At 48.6% G+C, this 22,501-nt stretch overlaps 1 non-coding gene and 1 gene segment (V, D, J or C); one reads left to right on the top strand and one right to left on the bottom strand.

Annotated features, from left to right (window-relative positions):
• Positions 1-663: 663 nt before the first annotated feature.
• The window catches only part of LOC131489681 (immunoglobulin lambda variable 1-40-like), a 65,056-nt gene continuing 43,218 nt past the window's right edge, over positions 664-22,501 (bottom strand). The window contains 1 exon segment of the V gene segment in view: positions 664-1,114. Coding sequence covers positions 729-1,114 — 386 coding nt within the window.
• Positions 19,252-19,355, top strand: LOC131490650 (U6 spliceosomal RNA). Its single transcript, XR_009251165.1, has one exon. It is a non-coding gene; the product is annotated as a U6 spliceosomal RNA (small nuclear RNA).

The following is a 22,501-nucleotide window of genomic DNA, read 5'->3' as shown; positions in this document are numbered from 1 at the left end:
TGAGCTTCCTTGTGTCCTTTGAGACCCTTTGTCTAGGAAGGGGCTGCTGTGAGTGACGTTGGGGACAGGAGGGAAGGAGGAGCCCTCACTCCCAGGTGGTGCTGCTGTGTGCACCAGGGCCCATGGTGGCAGTAGCAGGAGCATCAGAAGCAGAAGCCACAGGCTGAGCCTGGTAAGCTGCTGGGGCCTCGCCCTCCCTGAAGATGAGAAAGGGGTTCTGCTTTCAGTTCTCATGGGCCTGGGACTCTGTGTGAGCCCAAGATGCTGTCACAGTGGGGGTGAGGGGGCAGGGAGGAGCAGCCTTATCCTCAGACCTCAGCCCTGTGATGATCTCAGAGTGAGAGTTTCCAGACACGGAGTCAAAAAATGAATCAGGGTCCCCAGAGGATCTAACCATCATAATAAATGAGGATTTAGGGACAATTTATGGGAACTGTTATTATCAGGACACATATTGGACACGCCTGATGTGTCCTGACTCAGACAGAGCTGAATATTGTGTCCCTGTGTCTGCCATGACCTGTCATGGACCCTGTCCTCAGGACAGCCTGCCCCTGGAATGCAGGAATTTGTGCCCAGTTTGAGAAAATCACACAATACCTTGCTCCTAACGAGAGGCTTCAAGGAGAAATTTCAGAGAATGTGGAAAGACTGTAGACAAAATTCCTTGAGGTGGGTCTCAGACCCCAGTTTATATCAAAAAAGCAGCAGCTCAGATGGCCAAAAAGTCAGGGATAGATGGGAAGTCCCATTGCTGAGAGGACAGCAGGTTTTTGTCTCACTTCCCCACAGGCCTGGAGCACTGTGTCAGCACCCTGAGTAATGTCAAGAGACTGGCAGTAATAATCAGCCTCGTCTTCAGCCTGGAGCCCAGTGATGGTCAAGAAGCCTGTGTTGCCAGACGAGGAGCCAGAAAATCTGTCAGGGACCCCTGAGGGTCGATCGCTACTATCATAGATGAGGAGTTTAGGGGCCTTTCCTGGACGCTGCTGGTACCAGTTCACACCAGCAATACCGATGTTGTTGGCACTTCCAGCGCAGGAGATGGTGACCGTCTGGCCCAGGGCCCCAGACACTGAGGGCGGCTGAGTCAGCACAGACTGGGCCCAGGACCCTGGAAGGGGAGAGACAAAGAGAAGGTGATGAAGAATCAGGTCACACATGTTATCCCAGGACCGCTTCCCTTGTCCCCACATCTAGTCACCTGTGCAGTGAATGAGGAGGGTGAGGAGGAGAGGGGACTAGGCCATGGTCGAGATCATCACTGACCCTGCCTTCTGTGGCTGAACAGCTGAGCAGACGTCCCCTAATCTGTTCCTTCTCCTTTTCATCCTCTGAGAGAGGGAGGGCCCATCCATGCAAATGAGACCCTCAGCTCTTTGACGTTTCAATGGCACGGGGTCAGGTCCCTCTGCCTGAGGATGTCAGGGTGGAGGGAAGGGGAGGGGCTCTGTTGGGTAAGAGGGTGGTGAGGTCACAGTTGTGAGCCCTGAGCAGAGGGCACAAGCAATAGCAGGTGGCAGGTCCCAGCTCTGGTCCTCTGTGACTCCTCAGAAACAAGTGATATGTGCCCCCTGGTGTCCAGGCCTGGACACAACATTATGTGACATGGTGACTAGAGCCCATCAGAGAGAGTTCCTGCCTCCTCATGCTGTGTCCACTGTCCCATTCCTTCAGGCCAGGCCAGGTGTCCCCCTGTGTGACTTCCCATCACCTCAGGACACACTGTGCTCTACTCAGGCTCCACATAGTGAGTGTGTCCACGGCTCCCTCGGCTGTTGATGGGGCAGGACTAAGGTGGTGACTCTTGTACAACCACACAGATGAGGATCAGGGCCAGAACAGTGATGGGTCCACATTGGCACCTGGCCAATTCTGTGCAGGAGGCTGATTTCTTTCCTCTGCTTGTTTCCTTTCTGGTTTCAAAGTTATCCTTTCCCAGAAGTTCCCTCAGCACTGAGGAGACAGGGAGCCCTTTTCTCTAGGTTGTGGGTAGACGCCCTCGTGTGCCTTCCTAGGGGGGTTACACACTGACCATCTTCGTCGTCTGTCACTACTTACACCTCCATGAAACAACAGTTCTCCACACACTGTGGTTAGTGATTCCCTCCTAGAATCTGTCCCCCAGCACACAGACCCAAGTCTGCAGGAGCCCGAGTGTGGCCCTGACTTCAGAGCACGAAGGGCAAACCTGCAGGAAGCTCCAGGAGGGAAGGAGTGACAGCTGCGGGTGCTCTGTCGGGGACCTCGTCGCAGACTTCATGTGTCTGTCACCACTTGGACAACTGCTACCTCAAAATGAATGTGGGTGATTTTATACAAAATTCACTTCAGCAAGAATTATTTAAACTCAGTGACACTGTTAATGGGAAGATGCAGGTACAATCATGAGTATGTTTTCATAGATTCGTGCTTATTGCAGAGAAATTATGGATTGAAATAGTAGTTGAGAAAATGGATGAAAACCTAATGGAAAAGATGTGGCTTTAGTTCTTGGTTTAATAGGGGTCTTGTAAACTTGTTTCTAAATCACTTCATGCTTTTGGGCACCTGGGTGGCTTAGTTGGTTAAGCATCCAACTTCAGCTCAGGTCATGGTCTCACAGTTCATGGGTTGGAGCCCCGCATCGGGCTCTATGCTGACAGCTTGGAGTTTGGAGCCTGTTTTGGATTCTGTATCTCCCTCTCTGCCCCTCCCCCGCTCATGCTTGCTCTCTCTCTCTCTCTCTCTCTCAAAACTAAATAAACATTATAAATTTAAGAAAAAAAATAAAAAAATAAATCATTTTTATTACTGTTGTTATTATTAATTTATTTTTTAATCATGACTTTGTATATTAAGTCTGGTCCTTCAAGTAGAAGGAAAGCCCAACATGGTACCCAGGGAAGCACCATTAGTAGCCTGTTCCTGTGAACTTCAGACTCATCTCAGTGATGGAATTAAACACAGAACTTCCAGGATGGACTGACTAGGAGTCAGACTCATCTCAAGGGTGGGTAAAACAATCATTGCTGTGTTTTGTGTGTCCCGTATGTTCAAGATAGAGCAATTAATTGCTCATTCAGTCACCCATGACCAGAGGAATGTATTTCTATTACCCAAAGCCAATTTGTCCCAGAAAATTCTTTCAAAGATCCCACATTTGACTCTGGGTGAGGTGGAGATAAGGGGCACTATGTCCCTGAAGTCACAGTCCCTGTAGCCCTTGGTTGGATCGACTTTTCAACAGAGGTCCGTCATGGCTGGAGGTGCCACTGGAGTGCCACAGGAGTGACAGTTCAGCCCTGAGAGCGCAGGGAGACTGTGTTACGTCCCCAGGGCCTTGAGCTCTGTGGGAGCAACACTGAGGCTGCTATCCCAGAATCAACGTGCTCATCAGCCTCAGGCATGGACTGGAGCTCAAAGATTATTAGGACTGAACTGCCCATGGAGATAGAGACTTGCCCTGGGATTCTTGAGCATCAGCCTTGTCCCAGGAGAGCAGGTGTTCGCGGCATGTTCTGCCCCGGTGACAGGATCCCAGTCACACTCGATGTCCATGGTATTTCCTGCTGAAAAGATTCTGCCTCCCGGAGGTTGTGACTCTGAGGATGGCTGGGTGAGCACAGGCTGAACCTGACTTCTGGAAAGACAGAGAATCCCAGAAACTGCAGAGTCCATGACAATAGACACTGAGAGAGAGGAGAGAGCCGTGTGTGTGTGTGTGTGTGTGTGTGTGTGTATGAAAGAGAGAGAAAGAAAGAACAAAAATACGCCCCAGTGCCCTCAGGAAGACTTTCACTCAGTGGCCAAGCATGAATACAAGTGTTCCCCTGTCCGTCTCTGATTTCTCAACTCCCTGAGTGTTGATCTCCATGCAAACTGATTCCTGGGGCTGGCTCATTGCAATACACACCAGTGTCCTGAAGCTTGGAGCTAAAGAAGGTCAGTGTCCTGAGTGCTATTTCTCTTGCACAAGGATGGAATTTACACGAGGAGGAGGAATTTGGTGCAGATTAGCTCTGACAGTAATTCCACTGAATCAGAAGTTCAAGTCTTCTGGATGGAGAGACTTCTGTCCATTTTCATCCCTATAGACACAAAGCCCCGCAGCTTTGGGGTCTTCAGGTCTCAGCAGGCACAGGACCGGGGGTTACCACACATCCCCATTATTCCCCCTCCCCCAACTTCTGCATCACAGCCATCCTCCCTGCGCCTCCAGGATCTCCCGATGCCTCCCTTGTGTTGACCATGAGAGAGCATCTACTCTTATTCTGGCAAAGGGCCGATGCATGAGACTCCACTGATTGGAGCAAAGTGTGTGTGGCTGAGTGAGTGTCCTGATGGTCTTAGGAAACAAATATTTTGGGGAACGAGAGAAGTTGGCATGTATTGAAATATGCAATCAATCCTTCCTTTTTTTGACTATTTCAACAGTGACCTTTTGTGGGTCCTCACTAATTCTGAAGAAGATAAATAAGTACACCAATAGCTCCAAGTCTGGATAAGCATTCATTTGTAAGAAATACAGTAATCGTGTCGGCATATTAGAGACTGACGGAGGCTGATGCTGCATAGGAGCTACAATCTTGGGATGACAGCAGGAATCAAATGATGAAGGGATTTCATGCTGATCCAATTTCTGCGACTTCTCCCTACAGATGGACACTGCACACTGGAAACTACAGCAAGATCGTCTCCAGTGTTCTCTAAAATCCTAACCTGGAGACAGCATTCACACCTGAATAGCCAGAGGGATAGACTGAAGCCTGAGGGAGGCAGGAACAGAGGGGAGAAAAGGTGGGGTATGGTATGCGGTGTGTGGGGGGGAGGGTATTGTCAGTGTAAGAAACAGTTGTGACCACTTTTTTGTCTTCAGAGAAAGAGAAAATTGTATCTGTGACCAAGGTAGGTATTAACATATCAGCTATGGATGTATCATTAGTACAAAGAATTACATTTAATGGATGAGTGTGACTGTCATCATTTTCAGTTGAGACGATATTGTGAGATCTTAGAAACCATGGGTTTCTGTCCCGATTCCTGGCATAGAGCTCCCGAAGCCTTCAGCATTTCCTAGGTGACAAGGCCACTAGGAGCATTTTTGTTTCAGTGAGGCAACCCTAGAAAGTCTCCTGGCTGGGGGTGGTCCCCAGAAAGTCTGAGCCATGACCAGACGCTTGGAATATCCAGCCTCCCCCTTGCTGGGAGGGGAGAAGAGCTGAATGTGGAGTCAATGGTTGATTACGTCTACACGAAGACTCAATAAAAATGCCAAAATATGGGATTCAAAGACTCCCACATAGGTGGACACATTCATATAGGGAAGGTGACACACCCCAACTGCACGGGGACGGGAGCTCTTGTTTGGGGGCTCCTGTCAGACCTCTACCCATGTGCTTCTTCGTCTGACCGTTCATCCTACTCTTTCAGTATCATTCCGTGAACTGGCAAGTGGAAGTAAGAGTTTCCCTGAGTTCTGTGAGCAGCTCTAGCAAATTAATCAAACCTGCGGAGGGTTCATGGGAACCCCTGTTTGCATCACGTTGGACAGAACTTATGGGTTAACTACTATTTGTTGTCAGCGTTGGAATAGGAGTTGTCTCCTGGGACAGAGCCCCTAACCTGTGCATCTGACACCATTTCCAGGAAGATAAGTTGAGTGTTACATTTATTTAAATTGTAGAACCCGCAACTGATGTTGTAGACAATCACTTGACAAACAAAACATAGAATTGGTGACCCAAAGTGTGAGAAATAAAACATTCTGGATGAATAACAAAAGAGATACAGTGGGAGGGAAAAACTGAGGTCTTTTGCTTTTATATGATTCGTTCTTATGAATTTTCTCCACACCCTGGGGCATGTGCACTTGGGATCTATGCCCCCACCCACGTGTGCTCCTGGAACCCCTGTGCTGTCCCAGCAACAGTGTAATCTGTGTGTCACTCCTTTCTCCTCAAGGACAGATCTCACCACAGAGGTGTCTCCCCTACAGGAGCCTCCACAGAAGCTTGTCAGGAAAAATACTCAGAGACTAGGTCTGTGGGTTCAGGAGTTTTTGCCTCACATCCTCCTTATCTGAGATGCTGTGACTAATGAAAGCCGCTCCCACTGCCATGAGCTGTAGCACAGGAATAGTCAGCCTTGTCCCCAGGCTGCGACCCAGAGAGGAGCAGAAGCCCTGCCTTGGCCGAGGCATCTTTGGATCCAGAGAAGCGGCGGGGGACTCCAGATACTAACTCCTTAATTGAGTCTGAGTAGTAGTACAGGAGATACTGGGGAGGGCTCCCTGGCTTCTGCTGGAACCAGTGTATGATACAGCATTAACACCAAAGCCACTGCTCAGGGTGCAGGTGAGTCTGGCTGTCATTCCCAGAGATGCAGAGAGGGAGGGCAGCTGGGTCAGCACAGGCTGGGACAGGGAACCTGCAAACACAGACACTCATGGGCGATGGGGCGGGGACCAGGGTAAAAATTTTCCTAGTGTCTGAGCCAGGTGGGCCGAGACCACCTGGAAGGCTTCTCTGTGTCCCTGGTGCCTGTCCCTACGTGTGCATTGAGAGAGGTGCGCGAGGAGGACAGGAGTTCAGGCCATAGTGACAAAGCCCCTGGTCCCCACAGTGGGCTGGGCCGCCCCAGGCCTCCTTTTCTCCTCTACCCTCTGCCACAGGAGGGGCTGTCCATGCAAATGTGGTCCATCCAGTGACTGCCCAGCCCGTCCCTGAGCCCTGGTGCTGGAGCTCAGCTCAGACCATACACTGGGGACCATGGAGGTTGGCCTCACCCCTGTGGAGAGCCCTGGGAGGAAACACCTGCTGAGGGAACACATGTTCCTACTCGGAGGACTCTATCAGACCAGGGAGGACACAGGTTCTGAGTCTCCAACAGGAGCACAAGGCCCATCCCTGAAGCAAATCTCCTTTGAGTGAAAGAAAGGTCTTTATTGAGCAGCTGTGTATGGATCACAGGACAGTCCCACAGTATCACCTGGTGGTCCTATGTGGAAAAATGAAAAACGAAAAATCTGAGAGCCTGTATTAAGCATAGGTATAAACTAACATTTTGTTTCAACTCTGCTCCACTGGAAAAAATACACGCTTTCCTAGGAAGATACAAAACTGGCTCCAGCAGACATAAATTGAGTAAGTAGAATACTTTTATTAGAAACAATAAAAAAAATGTGATTTTAAAACCCCTCCACAGATTGTCAGAAGATACAGACATTTTCACAGGGAACATATAGAAACCACTCAGAGATCAGATGGTTCCAATTTATTTGGTTTCTATTTTTTTCCCATAGTATCTAAAGGAACAGAAAATTTCTAAGTTCTTATTGGGAACAGTGACAGCCTCCTAACTGGAATGTCACCTCAGTGGAAATCTATGATTTATTTCAAAAGGTCCGTCTCTGTCAACTGTATCCCTGGAGCTCCAACCGTGTCTCCTGCTGCATGTGGTACCTGGAAGGACAGAAGGGGGTGCGGCAGGGGCACACATATGGGGATACTGCCTGTGTGCATGTGGGGTGCACATGGGCAGCTGGGACAGAGGAGTCTGAGCACAGCTATGGTATATAAGGTGAGATCTGTCGGGTGAGCTGAGTGAAGTCCCTGAAGAAGTGGAGGAGCCCTGGGTCAGGGGTCAGGGCATGTGTCAAGGCTGGAGAAACGGTGGGGGAAGGGGGCTGGTGGCTGGTGACCCTGGCGGATATGTACTCAAGGTCATAGGGATGGACCAGCTGAGCACATGAATCCAGCATCTCCAAATGAAATAGAAAGAAAGACCTAGGAAAGTAAATATCCTTTCACTTAAACCTGAAGTCTGTTTTTACTCTTTGTGAAAGCACGTGAGCGTACATGTATTCATAAAGGCCAAATAGAGTTGTAATGAAGCTGTCCATATGCACTTGCTAATTCTGCAGATCCAGCCTTTTTTTCTTGACGTTATTATTTCTTATAATCCTGAGTAGTCCACACAACTGTCAGGTCGAACCCAGCCCTTGTCTCTTTGTGGGCCGGTGACATGGTGCTCTACGAGGGCCCTGCGTGCCAGTGAGGCCTGGGAGCTCAGGGTTGGTGTCTCACTTCCCCACTGGTCTGAAGTGCTGTGCAAACTCCAAGGCTGCATTTCCATGCTGAGTAGGAGTGGTCAGCCTCGTCCTCAGCCTGGGACTCAGGGGTGGTCAGAGAGGCCAGCCTGCTTGACTTGCATCCAGAAGCTCTATGGGAGAACAAGAGGGCCAGGTGTTCTTTCTTCCTGTTGATTTGAAGTGTAGGGTCATGGCCCGGGTGTTGCTGCAGCCAAGCTGCTCACTTTTTGCCAATAGTGTTCCTACTTTCAGTGCAGGTGAATGTGGCCATCTTGGGTGGGCTTGGTCACTGAGGGTGGGCTTGGTCACCGACGGTGGCTGATTCAGCCCCACCTCGGTCACAGACACTGTAAGGGGACAGAGAGGAATGTGAGGAGGATGGCATCCCACTGCAGTGGAGAGTGGGGGTGTGGAGCAGAGTTGGGGGGTTCTTTCATCCACCCTAGAGAGGTCTGCCCTCATCTGTGCAGAGAGTGGGGAGGGTGAGGAGAGGAACCCAGGTCCTAAGACCCAGACTCTGACGCTAAAGCTCTGTCGTGGATACTGAGCACCCAAAGTCTCTTTACTTCTCTGGAAAGTTCCACAGGGGTGGGCTTGCTGTGCTCAGTTAAGCCCTTGCTGTCCATCTGTCCGGCCTCCCTGTCAGGGCCTCTCACAGGTGGAAGGAAACAGAGGAGGAGGTGAGGAGCTGACTCAGGGATAGAGGTGGCCCGTGTGGTGACGGCCCCTGGGTCCTGGCAGGTCAGCAATACCTAGTGAGCACACTGATGCCTGAACACCCTAGAAGCCCTGAGTGCTGTCTCTGCTGGCAGGGGCCACACAGGATTGTCCCAGCCTGTCTCACAAGCCATCAGACCCCAGACACTCCCTGTCCTCTCTTGCACTCCTGTCACCCCAGTTAGAGTTCCACAGGTTGTCCTGACCCTCTTTTCTGAGCTGCTCCTGATGTCACAGAGAGACCCAGGGCATCTGGGAATTTTGAAGAAGGGGGCATCGGGCTTAAGGGAGGCCCCTCTCACTACAAAGGGGCCATAGAAAGCTTGTGTCTCAGCTGCATCAGCAGAATTTTATTATATCACCTATTCCTGATGCTTAGGATTCCTGATGATTAGATCATGTATTACAACTGTGAAAACGAGAATATTTCCGCTTGCACCTCATGCGGCCAATTGGCCAACCCTTAATCCACTAACTTGTTTATACTCATCTGCAGTAACTGAGGATCCACGTGAGTTCAGAGGCTGCTGGGTTCAGCTCTAGTGCCTTCTTCATGTCTCTGTGTTTGAGACAGACTCTGAGCTCCTGCCTATGTGGACATGTCTGGGAAGAGGAGTCATCATAAGAATGTCTCAGCCTCAAGCCTGGATGGGATCAGAGGTGGGGACATTACTGAATCAACAGATATACAGAGGGTTTCAGACCTTCAGGTGCTGGTGTCATGATGACAGCAATTTGCAAGGGTGGGAAGGTCTGATCAGGGACCCCAGAGGGTGTATTATGTTTCAATCTCTCCTGGGAACACAGCACCTTGTGGGCATTGAGGTCTCTGTCATTTGTGAGACAGTAAGAATCAACCTCATCCTCAGGTTGGAGCCCACAGATGGTCTGTGAAGCCATGTATCTATCTGACTTGGAGGCAGAAGATCAATCTAGAACCCCTGATGGCCAGGTACTTCCAAAAGCCAGTATTTAGGGGAACAACAGCACTAAGAGGTGGAACCCACACCATTATCAGATCTGGTGCTGCTGCTACTCCGAGTGTAGGTGATGGTGACGTCCTGGACCAGAGTCCCCAACACTGATGGTGACTGAGTCACCAAAGACCATGCCAAGGACCCTAAAGTGAAGGACAGAGTGAGAGAGAGTCAGGGTCCCACCAACAACTCAAGATAAGGACCCAGGAGAAAGAAAAGACCCAGTTATCCCCCAAGGGACCCCCCCCTCCCCCACCACTGACATCAGAGTTCAGTTGTCTGTGTAGTACGTGAGAAAGGTGAAGAGGAGAGGGGTCCAGGGCATGGTAGAGATGACCCAAGAACTTTCTCCCCGTACTCCCGCTGGGATAGAGATCCCCCAGCCTCTCTTATCCCTTCCCTCACTCTGATGGGAACAGGGCCCATCATTCAGATTATTCCCCATCCCTCCGGATTGCCCCAACCTCTCCATCAACCAGGAATCAATACCCTCTGCTTCAAAGTTGTATTTAAAGAGCATGGGACTGGTGAATTTCTTCTGTGGGGACATCTAGGGCCTTGGGAGAAAGGGGCTGCTGGGCCCCAGGCATCCCTGAGCAGGGGCACCTCCTAAGCAGCCAGGTGCTTGGTCTCCAGCTCTGGGCGCTACCTTGTGGTTGAGGCACGTGCCCACAGCGCCACCTGCTGGCCCTGGAGCACATTGCACCAGGTGTGAAAGGCAAGGTCACCATCCTGCCTGAGGGAGGGGCAGGCCCTCCTTGACCAGCGCCACTTCCATTGCCCCTGCCTCAGAAATGGGAAAAATCCTTCATCCAGGGGCCTTTCACGAAGCTGCAACCTCCTCAAATCACGCGTCCCTTAGTTCCCTAGAACGGCCTCCTCAAATGCTGACCCTTCCTCATGGGTTACGTTAGTGGAACGGGGTAGCCCTGAGACCTGGCACCTGAGGGGAGATGTGTCCTGCTGTCAGCATATCAGAAAGACAGAGGCCTGGACCAGCCACAGCCCATGGTTTGGGAAGGCTGGGGAGCTCCTCCTCCCTCTGACCTCACTTTCCAGTGAGGCAGGGTCAGAAACCCGGCCCTGCAGCTGGATTCCTCTCCTGTCTACTGGAGGAAGACCCCGGAGGAAGGGGTTGAGAAGACGGTGCTCTGCACCTTTAGAAAGACAGAGGTCGGCTCCCTGAGACCCACCTCTTAGCACGCCTGTCCCAGTAGGACCTGGGGCTGGAGCCCTGACTTGAGGGGGATGGGTCTCCATGAAGAGAGCGGGGCCAGGGTGGAGTGGGGATACTGGTGTGAGGAGAGACTGAGGAATGAAGGGGGGGTGAGGGATGAGGCTCCCAGGAGCCCCCAAAAGTAATTTTGAGTGCTTGAGCTGAAGCTAGTGACAGAAAAAGAGGATTTCAGACTGTCCTATGGCCTGTGGGGACCCTCCTGTCAGAAGGTGACAGGGACCATCCAGTAGATTGGAAGGTTCTTTGGTGATGAGCTGTTCTGAAGAGGTGCTGTTGGAGAAGGCTGGAGACCTGTTCAGCTGCCTCTGACTGTCCCCAGCACCCTTCTTACGGAAAACATTCAGAAAGGCATAATGATTTCTACTCCTCTCTCTCTCTGTCTCTCTCTCTCTCTCTCTGTCTGTCTGTCTGTCTCTCTCTCACAAAGACATGTGGGCTGAATCAGCTGTGATGGGCATGTGTCCTGTAGCATTTCACACCATGAATGATGCTGACTTTTTTGTAAATGTGGCAGCTGTCTCACTTTTGTCCCCAAATTTTTACTTGTTCCATGAGTGCTGTGTGTAGTCACCTTCTTTCCTGTTCGAGGTGAAATGAACTGTTCATTGAATGTGTTTCATTGGGTGTTGATTTGTTAATCAGAATACATGTTTAATCTTAGATGGTTTCGATGATCTGAAAGACACTATTAGCAGAATAATTATGTGGGTGTGTATACATTCACTTTATTTAACTCTACATATTCACAACAGAGATACACTGTGGAAATAGCATGGTATGTCTTTCTGAATTTCTCAGTAACAGGCAGCCCTTCACACACACAACGACAGAGAAATTGCTCACAAGTTCACAGAGAGAGGTCACTAAGTACAGAGGCTTACCTCATACAACGAAGTAGTAGATGACGTATAGAGATGATGAGAAAGGAATTTACCAAATTTGATAATTTTTTGAGAGAAAAATCTGGGCTTTAAAATTCAATTTCCAATCACTTTCTCACCAACACGCTTTGAGGTATAATTAACAAATAAATAGTCTATATATAAGGTGTAAAATGTGATGGGCATGATCCCGTCACCAGCGACACATGGCCCCTTCTGTGCAGGACACTGTGTTCTTTCCTCTGATGTGATCTACTGGTGACCATGGCTCCCCTTCCCTGTCAACTCCCCATAGCACCGAGGGGAGAGACAGCCTTTCTGCAGGGATGGGAGGCCACGGGAAGGGACCTGGAAGACATTGCTAGTGGGTTATTCCAGGCGAATCTTCCTTGTCTGTCGACGTTCCACACACTTGGGACTACTGTCATTCATAGAGATTTTTAACACAGTGAGTCACTCCTAGGAATCTTGTCTGCAAGCACAGGACACAAGTCTGCAGGGAGCTGTGACAAATGATATTCTCTGTAGCATTTTACTTAAAACTCTAAATCCCTTGAGCAGGATGTGTTCCAGAAGAGCATGACTTCGGTGGTGACCAAATGTTTAGGATCAACATTTCAAATGTAAAGTTTGAGAAAAATATAGTCCATATTAAAGAATGAGTGCTGTGGGAGCTAAAGAAAAATGACAACAATTTGTGTGCTTGCATCTGAAAATATATCCACTTTTCATCATGATCTTGCCAGAAACATAGACTTCAACCAAAAATGAACAGATGAAACATTGATCCCATTTGCCAAGATAAAGTAAACAGATGCTTTTAAATTAGGAAAATCCTAGGGGGCCCCTGGGTGGCTCAGTCAGGTGGGCGTCCGACTTCAGCTCAGGTCATGATCTCGTGGTTCGTGAGTTTAAGTCCCACATCGGGCTCTGTGCTGACAGCTCAGAGCCTGGAGCCTGCTTCGGATTCTGTGTCTCCCTCTCTCTCTGCTCCTCCCATCCTCTCCCTCTGTCCCTGTCTCTCTCAAAAATGAATAGACATTACAAAATAATAAAAAAAATAAAAACATAAACAAAGAGAAATTCTGGAATTCCACGCATCAGTCTCTGAACTGATTTGAGTCTGGGGAGAAAGAACCCCTGACCAGCCACGTGGCCAGCTCTGGGTGTGAGCAAGGTGCCAGGGGTCAGAGAAATTCCATCATGAGGAATTTATTTTCTGATTTCTAAGTCACGTGAGACTACCTAAATTCCAGATCAAACCCCGTGGGTGAGCGTGAGCCTGGCCTGGCCCGGAAATGCTCTGTGGCAGGAACATCAGAATATTCTGGAGCTGGGCTGCAGCTGGAGGGGCTGGGCTTCAGGAAGAGCGAGGGCATCACAGAGACTCAGTGGTGCCCAGCGACCCTGCTGACAGTGATTTCTTCTGAAACGTCATCATTCAGCTGCCTGCCATCTTCACCCAAGCTCTGTAGTCACCCTGGATGCAATGGTGCTGAAGCAGGACCAAGGGATCCCTTTGTGCGTTCTTCCTCTGGGAGACTGTCCAGATCAAAGACTGTAAGATGCCTGGGAGACCCTGCAGCTTAAGCTTCTCTCTTGCTTGATGGCGACCCTGTGCCTGGCTCAGTGCAGTTTCCATCACATTAGCCCACGTGTGTCGTAAATAAAGGGGCAAGTGAACTTGTGGAAAGTTATGTTTCCTTTAATGGATTTATAAACTAGTGACAACATGAAATTCTTTCCTTAAGAAATAATCTCAGAGTTTTCTCTGATTCTTCTGTAAAGCATGGCCTCAACCCTTCTTCCTCTGATCACTGCAGTGTAGGCTTTGTCTTCTTTAGGTGCCTTCCCATTGGATTTCTAATAGTTTCCTTATTTCTTCTAGACAGTGTGCCCTGGGACATAATGAGCCTGTCCTAACACTGCTTGCCAGCACATCTTTGCAAGCCCCAACCAGGGGATGACAGGGTCAGGGTGTGGACCCATCTGCCTTGATCCTGCCTGCGGGACTGCTGACCCCCTGCTTCGAGGCTGGGGTCCCGTATGGAGCTCAGCTTCAGCCTCCTTAACCGCCATGTCCTGTTGATCCCTTTTCCTCAGCAAGAAAGTGAGAAGGGTAGCCAAGTAGTCATTAACAATCTTTATTGTATAAAAGAATGCTCTGGAAACATTTAAATCCAAACCAACTACAGAACCCCAGTTCTTGAAGTTCATGTTAACTTATCTAAAGGAAATTGTGATTTTCTGTGCTTCCCTAAAGGGGAACGTTTATAACACATGGGTAGCAATGAGAATAAGGGAACTGAGCTCAGCCTCGCATGGTGTTCTTGTAACAATTCTTTGCTCTTCCAACAGGAACATTGTGAGATGAGAGTAAGCAGATATGTGCATTCCTAGAACTATGAACAAGTCACCTGGGTCAGGGGTTGATCTTTCCCGGAATCAGGAGGTGGAAGTCATCCTTCATCAGAGACGGGTCCTCATGCTGTCCCAGCTGGTGGAGCCCCCTCCCTGAAATGTTGCCACACCTCCCACTTCTTTTTTCTCATCCCCATCCCCCTCCTTATTCCCTAAATCCTCTATGTCACAGGGGTCCTGACCCTCCTTCTCCACCCCACTGGCCAACCCTCGTCCAGGACCGGGTGACGTGGGCACCATCCACAGCCCCGCCTGGTCCCCACCTTCATGTTCCCCTCCTGCTCCTTCATCGTCTGCATAGCACTGGGACCTCATCACAACACATCAGATTCTGGAGTACCCTGTCAACCGCTCCAATGCTCCTGTTCCACCCCACTGAACCCACCCATCCCCATGCTCCCAGGACATAGCTTTCCTATACATGTTTAGCTTCTGTGTCCTCTCTCTTCCCCCAAACACTGTCAATGCCCTGAGCATGGGGACCTTTCCTATGGTGTCCGCATGTGGTCCGCGTCCCTAGACTCAGGTTTCTCACATAGTAGGTATTCTCCAAATGGTGTGGATCTTCACAGTCAATTATTCAGAGTCGACACACCTGGACACTGTGTCTCTGGCTCTCCCCTGACTCCCTGATATGGACTCAATTGTGTCCCCCCTCAAAACCCTATGTTGAAGCTCCAACCCTCAATGGTATGTATTTGGATATAAGTCACTGAAGGAAGTAATTAAGGTAAATGAAGTCGTAAATAAGGGTGATGGCCTAATCAAATGGTCTCTTCATAAAAAGAAGAAGAAAAAACAGAGTTGAGCACACACAGAAAATAGGCCACAGTGAGGATCCACAAGAATGCAGCCATCTGTAAGAAAGACCTCAGGAAAGCAAACCTACGAAGACCTTGGACTGGAGACCTCCAGTCTCCACACTGAGAAAATGTGCTTCTGTTGGTTAAGCCACACAGCCTGTGTTAGTACATAATGGCAGCCCAAGCAGACTGACACATCTCTCCGTGGACTCTTTCCCCAGGACAACCTGTCCCAGAATCCAGAGATTTATGTTCAATTAGAGTAAAAACAGACAATGTATTGTGGCCAACCGCAAGCTTGGGGGCAGAATTTGAGAAGATGGTTTCCATTCTTTGTAGCAAGTTCCCGGTGGATGGATCCCAGACCCTAGCTTTTGACAAAACAAACAAAGGAAGCAACTATTGTGACAGAGGGGTCGGGGCTGCACAGGGATCCCCATCATTATGAGGACAGTAAGTTTTTGTCTCACCTCCCCGCAGACCTGGAACACTATGTCAGCACTGAGATGGTTCTCACAGGCCTGGAATAATAATCAGCCCCAGCCTCAGCATGAGGCCAGGGATGGTCAAGGAGCTTGGGCTGCAAGACTTTGAGCTCTAGAGTCAATCAGGGACCGCTGAGCATCAGTCGTCAATTGTTACCATAACATATGAGAAGTCTGAGGAGCATATTCATGAGAGCCGCTGGTACCAGTACATGCAATAAACACAACCAATGTTGTCAGTGTTTCCAGTTCAGGAGATGGAGAACCTCTGACTCAGGGCCCCAGACACCGAGGGCGGCTGAGTCAGCACAGACTGGGCCCAGGACTCTGCAAGGGGGAGAGACAAAGGAAGGATGATGCTGGGTCTAGACACAAGAGGAGGATAAAGGGCCCAAGAGTCCTCCCTGGACCACTTCCCTGTCCCTGAATCCAGTTACCTATGCAGTGAGCAAGAAGGGTAAGGAGGAGAGGAATGCAGGGCATGGGGCAGGTCGTCACTGTTTCTGCTTTCTGTGGCCACCCAGCTGAGCAGAGCCTCCCCTAATCTCTCCCTTCCCCTCTTCATCTAGGAGAGGGAGGGCCCATCCATGCAAATCAGACCCAAGTTCTCTGTCCCCTCACTGGCCCTGGGTCAGGTCCTTCCATCTGAGGATGTCAGGGGGGTGGTAGGGGAGTGGCTGGGTGGAGCCAGGAGTGGGGAGGCCCCAGCTGTGAGCTCTGAGCACAGGGCACAGGCAGTGCCAGGTGGCAAGTCCCAGCTCTGATCATCCCTGACCCCTCAGAAATGGAACCCATGCGCACCCTGGTCTCCAGGCCCAGACACAACATTGGGTGACATTGTGTTGATCTGAGTCCTGCATTACAGCCAGGCCAGGTTTCCGCTTATGTGGCCTCCCATCATTTCAGGACAGACTTTACATTCTACTCAGACTCCTCAGGGTGAGTGTGCGCATAGCTCTTTGGCTGTTCATGGCTCAGGATGGAGGGCACACACCTCACCATGGCCCGAAGCCCTGAGAGACCAGCTGTTTCTGTAGCTGACCGGGTCCCAGTCTATTCTAACATCCAGGTCCGATTTCTAAATGCTATGATCCTGTAATGCTGCACATGATTATTATACTTTTTTGTCACTCTTAGAAGGAGCCCTGATCTATGGGAGTGTAAACATGTATATATAGCATCAAAATTAAAGAAAAATCTCCTTTAGAGTGTTGCTGGGAGACCAATAGGGGAAACTCTCACGCCCACCACTCCTTAATTACAGATCAAACAAAAAAGATGTACCTTGCAAGCGATGCCAGTGGTGAAGGTGTCTTTGGGTAAGTTAGCAAAGTGACTTTTGCAAAGCAACTAAAGATAGGGGGCTGGTTGCCAGCAGTCACATTTGTGAGTAGAGGGTTGGAACTATCAATACCTCCTCCTGACCTGGGTGGGGAGGGATTAGTTTGAATCTATTGCCAGTGGCTGATGATTTAACCAATCATGAGTATGTAATGAAGTCTCCACTAAAACCCAGTAGGAAGGACACCTGGGTGGCTCAGTTGGTTGAGCATCCAACTCTTGATTTTGGCTCAGGTCATGATCCCAGGGTCGTGGGATTGAGCCCTGCATCAGGCTCAGTGCTGAGCATGGAACCTGCTTAAGATTCTCTCTCTCTCTCTCTCTCTCTCTCTCTCTCTGCCTCCCTCTCCCCCACTTGCATGTTCTTTCTTTCTAAAAAAAATTTTTTTAAAGGAGGGGCTTCATAGAGCTTCAAGATTGGTGACCAGGTGGAGATTTGGAGCCATATCAGGCTCACAGTGGACATGGAAGCTCCATGCCCTTCCCCCATACCTGGCCCTGTGTATCTCTTCCATTTGGATGCTCCTCAGTTATACCTTTTTATAATGAATCAGTAATCTTGTCAGAAAAAAACAGACATTTCTTTGAATTGTGTGAACCACTCTAGCAACTTAATCAAATCCCTGTAGGAGGTGATTGGAAACTGCAACCCACTTCAAGTGGGCCCAAAGCTCAGGAAACACCCAATACTTGTGATTGGCACCCCAAACGGAGGGCATTCTTGCAGGACTGAGCCCTTGCCCTGTGGGATCTGTGTAATCTCCAGCACTGAGTGTCTTGTAGTGTGAATTGAGTTGACTTATAGGGCACCCAGCTGATGTCCCAGTATGGCTTGCTGGTGTGGGGAAATCCCTTACCACACTGGAATTGGTGACCAGAATTTCAGGTGGTTGACTCCTTCCTGGGTTTTTCCATCATAGTCGGAACCATTTTAAATTTACATAAAAATTAGTTTTTCATATATCTCATGGAAAATCTCACTTCTCTAGAATTCAAAAGTAAACTATTCATGTGTGAGGTTATTTTGTCTAACTGCTGGATGGTGCTTCAAACATCACTCTTAAGTGCATTGCATGCATAGATTATTTTCTTGGATGCTAATACGTATCTTGTTTTTTATTCTTATATCAGTATCACATTGGTTAAATTATTTTAGCTTTAACAAATGTCTCAGTACCCAACAATTTATGTCCTACTTCTTTGTCCATTCATTTGCAAAATGCTCTAGACTATTTCTGTCCTTAAAATTGTCCTTATAAATATTAGGGAAAAAGAAATCATTAAACCAAACTACCAACAAGTTTATCTTTCTATTTATGCAAGTCCTTTTCTATCTTTTTGAAAGGATTTTTCATGTTTTCCTAGAGTTTATGCATTTTTTGTCAGGGATGGGCTGGAGTCTCTGTGGAATGTGTGGGTTCATAAAGTTGCTGCTGTGTGTTGGCAGGGAAGAAGGGGCTGCCACCATTCCTTGGTTCCCAGGGGCACCTTCTCTTCTGAGCCATGGGGAGACTTGCTGAGCCTGAAGTTTGTCTCCTGTGCTGACTAGTGAACGGCATGGTCAGGAAGAGATTCCAGAACAGGTCTGAAGTCCTGCGCGTGCCGTGCCTGGCACAGGCAGATTCCACAGGACATTCCTAACTATGGTCCTCACATCCCTCAGTCTCCCCATTCTAGTGTCTCTGAGAGAATTATCTTCCTGAGCAAGGATTTTCTGCTGTGTTCACGTGAGCAGGCTGAGCCTACAATTTCAACAATAGCTCAGACTAAAGCTCCTTAAAGTCAATGCTTCCTGGAGAGTTTCAGAGCCTAGGCTCCTGGTAATGTGATAGAAACAGTAGAGACCATGAAAAGGAGTTCAACATCCCTACTCATTAGGGAAATGCAGATCAAAACCACTTACATACCACTTCAGCTTTATGAGGAGATGGTCATCTGAAACCTCATGTATGCTAGTGGGAATGCAATCCTTTGCAGCCACATTGGAGAACAGTCTGGCACTTTATTCAGAAGTGTATAATAAAGTCATGATAGGGCCCAGGAATTCAGCTATTAGGTATCAAACCAAAAGAAACTAAAATATATGTCCACACAAACAGCTTGTATAGGAGTGTTTATGGCAGCAATATGCATAATAGACAGAAGGTGTCAATGACACAAATGTCCATCAGCTGATAAATAGATAATGAACATATGGTGCATCCATGCAGTGAAATACTAGTCACCAATTTAAAAAAGTGAACTACAGAGCCAGATATAACTACATGGACCTCAAAAACATATTACACCTAAGATTCAGCAACAGAAGGCAATCACACGTTTGTTTTGACAGCCTATGCAATAAAATTGGAACCTTCCAGATAGATTAGCATGGGCTCCACACAAGGATGATATGCAATTAAGTGAAACATTCCATACATTTACAGATGGTGATGTTCCCACAGCAATGTGCATGCACCTAATGTGGGTGAATGGGGCACTTAAAATGGCACATGTTCAGTGTTTCAGTGCACATGAAATGCCCACAATAAATCACTGCAGACAGAATGGAATTTGTGGCTACAAAGGGCGGAGTGCAGTGGCGACAGTGACTTCACTGCTGGTAGGTCCAAGGTTTCTCTGCAGGCGATGGAAATGTGGTAAATTCAGTCATGATAGAGGTTGTCCAACTGTGTAACTATACTAAAGACCATGGAATTGTACACTGTAAATGAATGAACTTTGTGGCATGCAAATTATCTCAATAGCTTTGTTTTGCTTTGTTTTTAGAAAAAACAATACGAGGGAGAGCAACTGTGACCGACCTTTTAAGGTCGTTCTGTGCTCAGAGCAGACCCTCACACCTTCTAGGGTATCCATGGTCTCCCTGTTTGTTTGTCACAGGCAATAATGGGGGTGACCACGAGGGGCAGGGGCAGGTTTTTGTCTTAGGTCCCCATGGGCCTGTAGCACTGTGTCAGCATTGATGCTTTCATCCCACACTGAGCAGTAATAATCAGCCTCGTCCTTAGGCTGCGGGCCCAGTATGGTCAGAGAGGCTGTGTTCCCAGAGTGGGAGCCAGAGATCTGGAACTGTGAGAGCCTACTTGTCCTGAGCATCACAGTTTTGGGGCCACCGTGAGAAATCTGTTGGTACCAGCCCACATAATTTGTTCCAACATCGTTACTGTTTCCAGTGCAGGTGAGGGTGACCTTCTGTCCCACAGACCCTGATGTGTATGCTTCCTATGTCAGTGGAGACTGTGCCCAGGACCCTGTAACAGAGCAGTGGAGACAGACAGGGGAGTCTCAAGGAAGAAGAAGAAAAAAACAGAAGAAGAAGAAGGAGAAGGAGAGGACAAAGTGGAAGAAGTAGTCAACCTGTAGTTAGCACTGCAGGATGGAGTGGATTGACTGTGGGGCCCCAGAAGGTTGGATCTCATGTTCCTGAGCCTGGGTCACTGGAGGAGCACTACGACCTTTGGGTTGTGTTGGTCAGTGATGTCTGGCTTCATTATGGATTGGAAACAAGTGCTGATGAGGTAGCATGATGTGGAGACAAAAAAGGAACCTTGGTCCCAGGGTACATGGTTGAGTCAATGATTTGGCTCAACTCTGGTTGAGTCCAGAGATTTGAGGAGATATCCCGGTAGTGATGTGTCAAAATCATGTCGTTCTGTCCACTGCTGTTGCTCCTTCGGGGGGCAGTAGAGAGTGCATTTCTGTCCTGGGGTCTCTGTCCCTGATGGAGGCTGGATCAGCAGGGAGAGGTGTGGAGATCTGTGAGCACAGGGCAGGGTCAACACTTCAGAGAGTGGGGCTAGAGTAGGATCCCTGCTGGAGCTCAGGAAGCATTCATCTGGGTGGTAAGTAAGAACAGGGAGGACTAGGGGCATCCAGTCTGTGGTGGCCACGATCTGACACCTTGATCCTTAAGTCGCCAACGAGGGCACACCTGCCTCACACTTCTTACTCCATTCCACACCCTGAGGAATTGGGTCTGTGATGGTTAAATTACGTGTAGCTTGTGTAGGCCATGAGAGCCAGATGTTTGGTCTAACACGATTTTAGTAGTTTCTGTGAATATATATTTCACATGATATTAAGAAGTAAATGAGTAGGGGCACCTGGGTGGCTCAGTCAGTTAAGCAATTGACTCTTGATTTCAGATCAGGTCATGATCTCACGGTTCATAAGATTGAACTCTGCATTGGGGTCTGAGCTGAAAGCATGAAGCCTGATTGGGATTCTCTCTTCCCTTCTCTCACTGCCTCCCCCCACCCCACTGTGCTCTCTCTCTTCTCAAATAAAGGAATAAATTTTAAAAAATGGAATTAAGTCAGTAGACTTTTATTAAAGCCAATTACCATCCATAATGTGAATGTGCCTCATCCAATCAGTTGAAGGCCTTGATGTAGAAAAGACTGACCTTGCACAGAAAGAAGGGATTCTGGGAACACATTGCCCTCAGAACAAAACTACAACATCTACACTTCCTCTCCTGGGTCTGTGGCCTTCCAGCCCACACTGTGGATTTTGGACTTGCCAACCGCTACAACAATGGATAAGATTCCTTAAAATAAATATCTCAGATAGATTGATATGCACACATAGACATGCACATATACATACATTATATTACACATACATACACACATGCATCTTATTGATTCTGTTTCTCAGGAGAACCCTAACTCATGTGCAGTCCTTTATCCAAATCTCAGTCTTATTCTTTGGTTTTTTCTAGCCCTTTGCATGGTTCAGTTCTACAGAGGGATCAAGACAGCTGATCAGGCAATGCTAAGTCTGTGCTCTAGGTCCTGCAAAGACCTTGAGAAATCATGATCACAAAGTGATCACAGGTGTCAGGTGGTGGGGAAGTGACCACCATTGAAGTTTCTTGCAACTCTTCACCTTCTTTCTACCTCTGGGAAGAGAAGGTCATCATGTGAGTAATATACTTTCTGTTTCTTTTTTTTTAAATTTTTTAAATGTTTATTTATTATTGAGAGAGAGAGACACAGAGTGTGAGCAGGGGAGGGATAGAGAGAGGGGGAGACACAGAATCTGAAGCAGGCTCCAGGCTCTGAGCTGTCAGCACAGAGCCTGACACGGTGCTTGAACTCACGATCTGTGAGATCATGACCTGAGCCGAAGTCAGTCGCCTAACCAACTGAACCATCCAGGCGCCCCTATACTTTCTGCTTTCTAACTCTCATGTGAATGCCTACATATCAACACCTCGTGCCTGGGAGTGAGTGTGTGTTGGTCTGGAATTGATCAGGTGCATGGACATCAGAATGGTCATGGGATTGAGCTATGATTTTATGAGATGGAAACAACCTGGCCCATGTCCCCTGCCCAGATGCCAGTGTCCATAGTCCATGTCCCAACTTGAATAACAAAGAGGGTAGAGGGAAGAAGAGGTGGCAGGCACGGCCATATTTGGTGAAACTTATCATTTTCTTCTCCTATTTGAACCCCAAATCCCCAGCCATGTGATTAGTCAGTGACTAAGCTCAGTTCCAACCAGATAGCCACTGTATACCCAAGCCACTCGGACAATCCCCTCCCTGGTCACCATGATGA

This window comes from Neofelis nebulosa, chromosome 11, assembly GCF_028018385.1.
Source record: "Neofelis nebulosa isolate mNeoNeb1 chromosome 11, mNeoNeb1.pri, whole genome shotgun sequence".
In the NCBI taxonomy this organism is placed as follows: domain Eukaryota; kingdom Metazoa; phylum Chordata; class Mammalia; order Carnivora; family Felidae; genus Neofelis; species Neofelis nebulosa.
This window is presented reverse-complemented; position numbering and strand designations above follow the sequence as displayed.